The sequence below is a fragment of the Gracilinanus agilis genome, chromosome 2, assembly GCF_016433145.1.
Source record: "Gracilinanus agilis isolate LMUSP501 chromosome 2, AgileGrace, whole genome shotgun sequence".
NCBI lineage: Eukaryota > Metazoa > Chordata > Mammalia > Didelphimorphia > Didelphidae > Gracilinanus > Gracilinanus agilis.
Window position 1 is genome coordinate 390,992,143 of NC_058131.1, and position 12,545 is coordinate 391,004,687.

The 12,545-nt window shown below is 39.9% G+C and overlaps 1 protein-coding gene across 1 annotated transcript in view; it reads right to left on the reverse strand.

Moving 5' to 3' along the window:
* ADAMTS2 (ADAM metallopeptidase with thrombospondin type 1 motif 2) overlaps nt 1-12,545 on the reverse strand; it is a 489,415-nt gene that overhangs the window by 191,300 nt on the left and 285,570 nt on the right. Inside the window, exon 4 of the mRNA XM_044664491.1 lies at nt 533-735. Coding sequence (XP_044520426.1) covers nt 533-735 — 203 coding nt within the window. The remainder of the gene's footprint in view (nt 1-532; nt 736-12,545) is intronic.

The following is a 12,545-nucleotide window of genomic DNA, read 5'->3' on the forward strand; positions in this document are numbered from 1 at the left end:
GGGTTAAGTGACTTGCCCAGGGTCACACAGCTGGAAAGTGGCTGAATTCAGATTTGAACCTAGGACCTCCTGTCTCTAGGCCTGGCTCTCAATTCACTGAGCCACCCAGCTGCCCCCACTATATTCTTTTACTATCTCTATTTTAATTAAACTAAAATTTTAATTGTTAAAAGCTGCAAGAAGCTTTCTTTTTTCTGGCTTAAAGGGATAATATCAATTTATAACTCTATTCTCATTAAAACTTAAATTATTAAAAACTGCTCTCTTATTTTGTCAAAACCCCTATTTTGACCCTTATAATAGTATGTGACAATTAAGGAAAGGAAGCTAAAGGAGAAGGTTTGAGAGAGGAAGGGGCTAAGGATAAAGAGAAGAAATGGAAGAGGAAGAAATGAGAAGGGAAAAAAAGAAAAGGGAAGCAAGTTCAAGACCAAGGAAATCTGGGAAAGCCCCTTGGTATCAGCCAGTATAGGAATGACATGAGGCTAAAGGGGGTCCCCACATCCTAGCTTTCATCATTCAGGTCACTTACAATGTTCATGAGGGTGAGAAGGTACTTCTGGACATGTTCTTTCCCATGAAACTGAACCACAGAGTCATCAACACCCAAGAGGACCTCAATATTGTAGTCATCATCAGTGGCATGTCTTCGAGACCTTCTCTTTGAGCCATTGATTTGGTCCTCAATGAGGCCAAGCATGCTGCTGAGGTTGTCCAGGCCACTCAGGTCTGCCCCTGGAGTTAAACAAAGACACAGGTCATCAGCAGGGGCTATCCTATGGGGCAAAGTAGAAATTGATTAGATAGTTTGCCAAAATTAACCAGTCAAAAACCCCAGAGGACTTCTAAACTAAAGGCTTGATGATGCCCAGACATCTTTAAAAGAAATACATCGAAAACAGCTGTGGATTTTGGCACTCTCCCATATGGAGACTTTAAACTAGTTAACATGCCTGATTTTGAAACTCCCCACTTAGGTACTTGCCTACTTCTAACTGTACATACCAGGACAATGACTTTGTATGAACAGTCAGAAGAGGAGATGGTGCTTATGGATGTGATCAAAAGTGGCTAGTTAATACCTGCTGCCAATGGACCCAGAAGATAATTAAAAAATGGAAAATATTCTCCCACTATGAACATGGTGGATGGCAGAAAGGGGAGTTAGGATCCCCAAAACAATAAAATTCTCAGACTGTCAACAAACACTAATTTAACTATTGGTTCTTTTGATGTTATCTTTGTCCAGTAACTAACAAGTTGATACACTGTTAGAGGATATCTGTATTGGTATATTTTGTTAGAAATTAAATGAGAAAACTAAAAGAATCAAGCTAAGTAGGACAGTATGGAACTTCTCAAAGGAATTAATAAAGTAATTGGTTGAGTTTGTTTCAATATTCAATACGAAAGTAAGAAAAATAAATTTCATAGAGATATTTGAGTATCTCACTTATCAGTTCTTATGATAAGAGCAAACAAAATAAGTTTCATGATAATAATTGTATTTTATGAGGCAACATCCCTTGTGAAGGATGGACAAGTGGAGAAAATATGTCCCAAAATATGTCAACACATACCTTTTTATAGAGTCCCAGATTTTAATAGAGCTATTCATAAAGCATGGGTAATAACCAATATAAAATAGACATTTTTACACATTGAGGCAAATTTGACTTTATAAGTGGTTTACTGAGACTTACTAAGATTGGACTAATACCTGGAATATGTCAACATATACCTTAAGCTTAGGTAAGCACAGTGTGTAAATGAGAATAGAGAAGTTGGAAGGAAGGAAGGAAGGAAGGAAGGAAGGAAGGAAGGAAGGAAGGAAGGAAGGAAAGAGAGTTGTAAAATATAGTTTGGGATCAAGATATGAAAAGCACCAAAAACTTTTAGACAACTGAGGAAATGAATGTCACGTATGTCATGAATACTTTAATACTTTAAAGAAGTGCATCAAATCACATCATAAACAATGCAGTTAAGAGCCAAGAAATGTCTTGTTATAAACATGGAAATTATTTCAGAATTAGCTCTTTCTGTGCAGATAAACCATTATGTAGTTAGAATAAAGGTTAAAGTAAAAATCAAATTAGAAGGAAGGCTAAAGATGAAAAGCCATCGTAACAATTACAATAGCTCTGATTTGATCTTTTAAAGCAAAGTTTTGGCTCAAAGGGGAGGAAATAAACAGAAAAGCAGAGGCATTGACTATTACTATTTCTTAGAAAAGTTTAAGTGATGCAAAATAATCACCATAAGAGGGAGGCCAAAGGAGTCCATAAACTGCCTCAACCACACTAGACTGCTCATTGTTTTAATCATTGCTCACAACTGTTTATGAAATGAAATTATAGAAACACTAATCTATGTGTTCCATTTCATGTTTTTTTTCTTGTCCTTGACAAATAGGGAGACATGGCATTCATGGACAACACTGATATAACATTTGAGCTCATTTGCAAAATATTATTCAGGAAGATAAGGGAAGATAATTAGTATTATCACCTCACAAAATAAAATCAAAGAGAATAGGCAGGTAGAGAGCTTGCTGAAAAATCCAGTGAGATTATCCTAAGGACATTCATAAATTCAATTGAAACTCAATAAATATTTATTAAGTACCCACTGTGCTTAACTGTGCTAATAAACACTATTATTAGACATTGTGCTTGGAACACAAAGATGAAAAATGGCAATCCCCATTTCTTAAATTGCCTAGTTATAATTGAGGGGGAGGAGTGAGGATGACACATAAAAACAACTATGCTATATAAATTAGGGAATTATTAAGTGCACAAGAAATATCTAATATACTGGCTGAGAGTTTCAAAGAGGAAATGATCATTTCCATTGGGAAAAGGCTGGGGGTCAGAGAATGATAATAGCTACTTAAATTGATATATTTTTTTTATCCTGGGACTCCATTCTAGGAGCATAGGGCCACAACAGTAGGCAATGGGACACACAGTCGCTCAGGGTCTCCCAGCTGGGAAGTGTCTGAGCCCTGACTTGAACCTAGGACCTTTCGTCTCTAGGCCTGGCTCTCAATCCACTGAGCTAGCCCAGCTGCCCCTACTTTAGGTTGCAGTTTCTTTAGCAGATGTAGTTTTTACAGGGTGGGGTTGCTAGCCCCATGCCCAACCCTCCTCCTTTTTTCATCCAGGCTAGGGACCGTCCTTGGCCCAGGAGTGGTAAGGGTGGGCAGTAGGGGTCAAGTGACTTGCCCAAGGTCACACAGCTGGAAGTGTCTGAGGCCGGACTTGAACCTAGGACCTCCAGTCTCTAGGCCTGGCTCTCAATCCACTGAGCCACTCAGCTGCCCCTTAATTGATATAGTACTTTAAAAATTATAAAACAATTTGGAATCTTCTAGGAAGGGGTGGCATGTCAGAGGACTGACAGCTAGGCCTAGAGGCAGGAGATTCTTGGTTCAAATCTGGCCCAATTCTGTGACCCATGGCAAGTCACTTCACCCCCACTACCTAGTCCTTACTACTCTTCTGCTTTGGAACCAGTATGCAATACTAATTCTAAGACGGAAAGTAGGGGTTTTTTAAAAAAAAAAAAAGGTAAAAGGCAAAGAAACAGAAGGAAGTAGTATGAAAAGTGGAAACAGTGAACAGTTGGATATGACCAGGATCCATGAAGGGAAATAATAGCTAGACAGAAGCCAGCTAAAGGCTGACATAGAATGAATTGTTCAACTATCGCCTAAAAGCATTGTGCTCTGGGTATCTAGAATCCCAAACTGGAAGGACAGCCAGGGAGGAAGGGTCAAGTGAAAGGGAGAAAATTACTCCAAAAAGGAAAAAATGTATTTCAAAAAATTCACAGTGAGGATTATAGGTTCTTGGATTCCAGTCTCTAGGGACTCTGTGGAGGATTAGGGTTCTGGGTATTTAGAAAAATATAACTGTGATGCATAGATTACATAGATGAAACTGTAAGGGCAACAGACATGCATGTAAGTAGAAATTTTGTATCCTTTTGACTTCATCTCCCAGAATTCTTCCCTCGCCCCAAAATTCCCTTTTCCCTTCTGTTTACTTGTGTCTTTTAAGTGATTATATATAAGTTTTGGGTAATGCCTCTCTCGCACTCTCCTCCACATGAGTTGCTTGAGTGAGCACTCTCCCTATTTCTCTAGCCTTTTTAGTTTCCTTTTGCTACAAGTTAGATATTAATAAATATTATTAAATATCATACCTAGTTATTAAATATTAATTTTAAAATCTACACATTTTGGAACAAATGTGGTGTATCAGAAACATTTTTTATCAACAATAATGATGAAATCACTACATTTGGACACCATATATTTTATGAAGAAGTGACAATAGTACAAAGACAATAAAGATAGGAAGAATGTCTGGACCTGACCAAATTCTTCCAGTAGAAATCCATGCTGGAGGTGACACAATTTTATTTTTTTTAAACCTTTACCTTCCATCTTGGAGTCAATACTGTGTATTGGCTCCAAGGCAGAAGAGTGGTAAGGGTAGGCAATGGGGGTCAAGTGACTTGCCAAGGGTCACACAGCTGGGAAGTATCTGAGGCCTGATTTGAACCTAGGACCTCCTGTCTCTAGGCCTGGCTCTGAATCCACTGAGGCACCCAGCTGCCCCCGAGGAGACATAATTTTAGAGGTACTCAGTGATTTATTTTGGAGATGTTTCAAAAAGAAGACACCAGAAGAATGGAAAAGATCAAGAATTATGTTTTTATTGAACAAGGCATCAGCAACAACCTCCCAATATCTGTTTTTTCACTTTTATAAAAATCTTTATGGGAGTGATCTACATATGTATTAATAGCATCATTGATGAATACATAAGAAGAAAACAGGCATGCTTTTGTGGGTGATTTCCTACCTTTTATAGACACATGACTAATTGAGAGTTGTATAGAAGGCAAAATCTTATTCCATTTATTGTTCATTGAATTTTAATTAGCAGTTAATCCAGAGGAAGAAAATGAAGCAGTGAAGGCACCTCTCCAACCAGGAATCTCCCATATGTATAATATTCTACAACCCTCTGTCACAGATTCAATCACTGAGATAATTTTGCTCAGTGATCCACCAACAATTGATATCAAAGGACATATTAAACAGACAGATGTCTTACAAAGAATTGAATCAAAAATTTCTCATTAATGCTAAAGTTCTCAAAATATTTTTCTTCACATATAACATTGAATTTACTACTTTTGTTGAGCCAGCCCTGGAATGCTACAAAAATCTCAGTAAAATCCATAGTTCTGCAAAAGAACCAAACAGTCAAAGAGTAAGATGGGATTCAGACATCATTAAGTCAAACCAAATAAAAACTAGTCCAACTATCTTTATTGTAAATACAGCTAGATAGGGAATACAAGTTAGTAAAACAGTGTCTATATCTTGGAGAGGAAATTTAGATGGAAAAAATAAGCTGAGCCTAGGATTGAATGAATAGGACAATGGAAATTTGGGTCACATTTGGGAAACTGAAAAGCACTTTCAGTGATTTACAACTGATCAATACTACCCATCTTTATAGCTTCAATTTTCTCCCAGTTCTGCCCTTTGGTTGCTGCAAATCACTGAGACTCATAATCTTGGAAAAATAAAAATTATAAGTCATCTGAAAGACAAGGAAGAGACACATGGTAGACATAGGCAGGCCATAGAGTGTCATCGATGGTAGCCATCTGGTTCAAGAAAAGTAATATAAAGGGCATTTTTAAGGTTATGTGTGAATAAAAAGCAAGTAGATTAATTCAGAAAGAGTGCAATGTAGTACATAAAATGCTAGTCTTAGAATCTGAAGAGCTGGCTTCAAATGCCACCTGTGACATATATATTTATATTCAGATATATAACATATATGCATTATATAAAGTATTTAATCAATAAGAATTATATATCAGACATCATGTTTACTATTGGGGTTATAAAGACAAAAATGAAATAGTCTCTGCCTTCTAAAAGCTTATAGGAGGAAACAGTATCTAAATATATAAATATAATAGGTATTTGGTACATGACCAGATCATCTAAGATAGTGGCACTCACAAGGGAGTCTGAAAGACAAGAAGACTAGTACATGCATGATTATTTAGACTGTATTCACTTGCCAGCTTGGGAGCAGACTCTAATGGTTGTATTGCCTGACCTGTTTCCATCTTTAAATCTACCTGCCTGAAGCAGTCTCTCTTCCTTCAATGTCCAAGAGTAAAGGACTCATTACTCACAGCAGTGACACTTCTCCTCCCCTTAAATCCAATGGCTCAAAGTGGGGTTTTGGTCTTGTTTCATTTGTCCTTTTCAGTTCTAGATTCAGGAAGTAGAATCCATCTACAACTTGGGAGTTTAAGTCATGGGGACCTTAGAGCCAGATGTTCCAACAGGAAGCTAACTCAATTAGGGCTTTAGATTTGGAATTTGGTGGGACTAATGCAGTGTAGGACCTGAACTAAGATATAAATCTAATACACACCTAATACAAACCTAATACCTGAAGTATTGGGGAAAATATCTATACATTAATATCATACTTTTAACTAAATATTCTTTTGTATAAGTGAATCTATCTCTTAAGGAATTAATGGAATGGAGGTACTTGAAACAATAATACTGGGGAAACAAAATCAGTAGAGGCTTGAACTAACAGCAGAACTCAGAGATTCCCCGCTGGAGAATCCTGGAGAAGCCATAAAATGTAATATATCTGGCTTTCAGGCAATAGGGATCAGAGAACCACTTACATAAGTATATACAAAATACACAAAATAAATACTAGGTAATTTGTAAGAAGGAGTCTCTAGCAGCTGGAGAAGGTGGGGTAGGGAGAATGGAATGTGGTCACCAAGAAAGGCCTCATGTAGTATTTGACACTGATCTGATCTTGAAGTTAGGAATACTAAGAGGCAGAAGTGAGAAAAGAAAACATTCCTGACTTTGGAGACAGACTGTACAGAGGTATGGAGAAAGAAAACCTTGGGTTATGTGTGAAGAAGATTCTCAAACTAGAAGGACAATATGGCTGGCACCCAGGGTGAGTGAACTGCAGTCATGTGTAATAAGACTGGACATGAAGGCTAAAAACTGGTTGAAAAAGACTCTAAAAGCCAAGAGAAGAGTTTGCATAAAACCAAAAGGGAACCACTGCAGCCTGTTGAGTAGAAGAGTGATATGGTCACACATGAAGTTATTTAGTAGTTCAGGTGAAAGGTGTTTAGAATCTGAACTAGGGTGAAGCCATGGGGGTAAAGAAAAGGGGGCAGGCAAAAGAAGGGGGAGGCAGAATCAATATGACTTGGCAATCAACTGGATGTGGAAGGTGAAGGAAAATGAAGGGTTAAGGATGATTCTGATGTTCACTGGAAGGCTGATAGTGCCTAAGATGGAAAAGCAGGAAGTAAGAAAAGAGATGGGTTTTACAAAAAGATAACGAATTCCATTTTGGATGTGTTTAACTTAAGATACCTATGGGACATTCAGTTTGAAATATCCAATAGGAAGCTGGTGATTCAGAACAAGAGTTCAAGTAAGAGCCTCTGGGTTGGATATATAGACTTGGGAGCCACCTGAAGAGGTGCTTATTGAACCTGTGGGAAATAATGAGGGACTTAAGAGGACTTACTGAGGAAAGAGAAGAGAAGAGGACTCAGAACAAAATCCAAGATTGTCAAGGGACAGGATATGAATGATGATCCAACAAAAGAGACTGAGGAGCAAAAGAGAATACAATGTCCCAGAAATCCGAAGGAGAGACCATTCAGAAGATTGTGGTCTACAGTGTCAAATGCTGTAGAAAAGTCAAGAGAGAAGAGTAGTGAGAAATGGCCACTGGAGGTGGCAATTAAGAGATCACTAGTAACTTTGAAGAGGGCAGTTTCAGTTGAGTGATGAGGTCAAAAGCCAGGTGAAAAGTCAGTTCTCCAGAAGAGCAATCAAGTATGAACAGCTTTTTCCAAGTGGTTGTCTGTGAAAGGGAGGTAAGATAGAGCATGTTAGCCTGACACTAAAGGCGCCTACAAATTTTTAATCGTAGGAGAGGCATGATGGGCAAGTTGCCTACCGCTCTGAGCCTTTGTTTCCTTCTCTGTCAAGTGGAGTACCCCCTGGGCTAGGTTGTTGAGTTACCCCCATAAAATAATCTATGTAAAGCACTTTGTAAACTCCAAAGCATTTAAGAAAGTTCAGTTACGTTGATGAAGAAGAACGAGATGATGTAGCAGTAATAAGAAATGGCTACATTGAGTTGTGCCTGGTGCTCCTTTGCTTTCCAAAAGACCTGGAAATGCCCCTGGAGAAAATCCTCCAAGGAGAGTTTATAGAAAAGCATGGACAATAGCCATAAGATGAGAAGGACTTGTAATCTCTATTTTTGAAGGGAACACCACACTGAGTAAATAATACACCTATCAAAGTATGTCTGTGATCCATACGTGCTTGAGGTCTTTTTATGCACCTATGACAGGTGTGTATCAGTCTCAGATCATTTTTTGCTCCTACCCCTTCCTTTCTCCCCATTCTAGGCTTTCTCCCAGAGCCACTGCCAGTGTAGGGGAAGAAAGGAAAGAAAACCAGGAAACGGAGCTTAGAAGGAAGGACTCAACCATCTCCGGTACTTTGGTTATGGTTCTGATGGAGAAAATGAGGATTCCAATGGCAGATGAGAGATGGATGGGGTCCCACATCCCTCCAAGGGCAGAGAAGCCTCAGGCCTAACAGCACATTCCTTGAAGTTTGGGGAATCTAGGGAGGGGTCTGCAGGTGTGGGGGAAGCTAAATGAATCCTTTCCTTAAGTAAGACCTTGGGGAGGTGATAGCAGCCAAAGTGCTGGTTTCAAAGTGGTATGACAATGATTAGGAGGAAGGTTTGGCAAAGGGCCATAAAATCAGCCCTAAGGACAAACCTTGCTAAGAGGATACCTAGGAGCCTCCTGGTTTAGAGCCAGCAAAAGAAAGACGATACTGAAGAAGAAAAAAAAATGTAGCACGGAATTAACTCTTTGATGGTAAGACATTCCTTAAATGGAAAAGAAAGTTGTTTAAAATGCATTGAAGAGAGAACAGATGAGTTTATCAGTCAATAAGCATTTATTAAGGTTACTTAATGGGCTCTGAATTCAACTCAGGTGTTACAAAGAAAGGCAAAATAGTTCTTGCTCTCAAGGAGTTTACAGTCTAATTAAAGAAGACAAAGAGTAAACAACAGGAAATAATTAACAGAAAAGGCACTAGAATTAAGCGGCATTGGGAAAGGTTTTCTGTAGAAAGTGAGATTTTAGTTGGAAGCCAGGGAAGTGTCAGGAGGTGGAAATGAGGAAGAGCATTCCAGACACCATCTGGGGAGGGTCAGAGAAAATGCCTGAAGCTGAGAGATGGAGAGTGTTGTTCAAGGATCAGTCAGAGGGCTAGTGTTACTGGATCCAAGAACGTGTGGCAGAAAGTAAGGTGTAAGATGACTGGAAAGGGGAAGAGGAGAGGGGAGCTTTGAGCACCAAACAGAGAATTCTGTATTTAATCCTGAAGGTGACAGCAATGCAACTGGAGTTTATTGATTAGAGGGTTTGACATGGTCAGATCTGTTTTTAGGATATATCACTTTGTTGTTGAATTGAGAATAAACTGGAGAGACTAGAAACTTGTGGCAGAGAGATCTCCCAACAGTCTACTGCAATAGTACAGGCAAGAGTGATGGCAGTATCAGGGGAAACAAGGGGGAAATTCACAGGCTATGGGGACAGATTGGATATAGGGGTGAGAAATAATGAGGGATCTAGGATGACTCCTAGAACCTCAAGGACTGGGAAAATGCTGCTGCCCTCTACAATAATTGGGAAGGTAGCACAGGGAGAAGGGTTTAGAGAGAAAGATAGAGTTCTGTTTTGGACATGTTGAATTTAAGATGCCCACTAGAGATCCAGCTTAATATGTCTGGAAGGCAGTTGGATATCTGAGAATGGAGGTCAGCTGAGGTTTAGGACAAGCTAGGTAGATTTAAGAATTATGATTATGGAGATGGCAATTAAATCCATGGGAGCTGAGGAAATCTTCAAGTAGCATAGAGGGAGAAGAGAAGAGGGCCCAGGACTGAAACCTGTGTGACACCCGAAGATGTGGAATATGGCCTGAATAAGCATCCAACAAAGGAGATTGAGAAGGAGTAGTCAAATAGGAAGAAGGAAAGTCAGGAGAAAGTGTGTCCAAAAAACCTAAAGAGAAGAAAGTGTCAAGAAGAGGATGACTGACAGTGTCAAAGCCAGAGTTAAAGACTGCAAAAAACATCAGGAAGAATCAAGACTGAGAAAAGACTTCTGGATTGTACCAACCAGGGAGTAAAACCTTTTTAGGTTCCAGATGTGCCTATTAAAAGAACCAAATCAAGAAAGACCCAGCAGTCCCACCAAGGAGAGGGGGCATCAGCAGAACAGTGGAGCACCAATGGGAGAAGAATCATCCGGGTAAGGACAATGACTAATGTGGATGTCTGATCCCCAGCCTAAGTACCATAGTGGATAGAGCACTGGGTCTGTAGTCAGGAAGACCTGGGGCCAAATCTTGCCTCAGGATTTGTGTGACTTTGGGCAAGTCATTTAACCTGTCTGGCTCTGTTTCTTTAACTGTAAAGGGGGATAATAACAGCACCTACCTCTCAGAATCGTTGTGAGGAGCAAATGAAATAATATTTGTAAAGCACTTAGTGCAGTGCCTGGCACACAGTAGGCATTATATAAATGTTAGTAGTGATGATGATGATGATGAATGATGATGATGATGACAGTACTGGAAGGCTAACTGTCCCATTCCGCTCACTACTAGTGCCTTCCCTCTGAGATTACCTTCTGCTTACCCAACATAAATAATTTGTATACAATTTTTAAATGTAATCTTCCCCATTGGTATGTGAGGTCCTTAAGATCAGACATTATTTTTGCTTTTCTTTTTATTTCTAAGGCTTAACACAGTGCCTGGCACATAGTGCTTAATAAATGCCTGATTGATTGATTAACAGTCATGGGGTCCTATTTATGTTCTGGGGAAAGATGGCCCCATAGAAGTGATGCTGTCTCCTAGCTCTCCATGGACTTGATTTCATAGATCCTTTCCTCCTTCTCTCTTTTCCCAGCAGGTTATATGTTAGCTCAGTGAATTAGAGCATGAGCCTAATGAGGCCAAGGTTACAGGGTTAAGCCTCACATTGACTCTGCAGTGTTCCCTAGAACAGACTGTTCTTGGATCCCCATCAGGCAGCTTGAGCATAATCTATGTGATTTGGGGGAAAAAGAAGAGAGAGTTTTATAAAAAAAGATTCTGTTTGAGGGAAGAGAGGGAAGAAAATAAAGACGCAGAAGAAAGATTCCACAGAAATAAGTGGATATTCTATAGGGAATTTACAGAAAGATCTGGACAAGAATCACAAAGGAGAAAAAGGCAAAGAATTACAATCTGTTTAGCAAAAAGAGTAACTGCTCCAGTGAAATAAGAGCACAACTAAAGTATAAAGCAGAAGAAAAGAAATCTTTCACTGGAATGCCTGCCTTTCTCTCCCTCCTCAGTGGCCTCACTTGTGCTTTCTGAAGCCAAACAAAAGAAGTCTGAGGTTTTTTTTTCCATATGACAGTCCTTCAAATACCTGCAGATTGCTAACTCACCCCTACTAAGTATTCTCTTCGCAAGAGTCTATGGTGGCTAGTGATTGCCAATAAGGCCAGGGGAATAGTGGGCTGCCTGTGGTCTAGTTGGTTAGAGGGTGGGGGATTCTCTATACAAAGCAGGCATGCCTAATTCTAGTTCCCTTTATTGTTTTCACTTGACCCTTTCAACTCCCTTCATATGCAGGCTCTAATGGGGTCATCCTGAGCAGACAGATGGCAAGCAGTAAGGCCCTGGCTGCCCAGAGGTTCTAGCTTCACTCTGGCTAGGACCCTGCAACTTGGGAACCTCAAGAAATCTTTATAAGCATCCCAGGAAGCCAAATGCCACCAAATGACATGATTATGTGAGCTGTGGCTTAACCTAAAGGGACACCAGAGAGAGAGAGAGAGGCAGAGAGAATGGCTGTGACAGACACAGAGACTGAGAGGAGGAGAAGCAGGAAGGAGTAAAGAAGCAGGGAGGAAGGACAGAGAGAAGGCCAAATGAGAGAGAACAGAATAGCCTCAATGGGCACTTGGCTTTTGCCAATCAGCCTGACCTTAGAGAATCTATGGCTGGAGTGCAGTTAAACCAACATCACTGCATAACTGTAAGAGACAAGCGCAATGACTTCAGTTTGGTAAAATAGCCCAATTACAGCCAACCATCTAATAAGTTTGATTAAGTGGAACTGCGAATCCAGAGCTGCCAGACTGGGCTTTTGGCCCTAGCAAGCCCAGGGACTGGAATACACTCACTTTGATCATTTGTCACTTTCTATTTTCAACTTTCACCTAAAGGAGATGGTCTCAATCATTTGTTTCCAAACCCCTCCCGTGCCGGGCCCCCCCTAAATTACAGCACCCCCAAGTCCACAGTGAGGGATGCTCTCAGCCCCCAGGCTCACATGCAT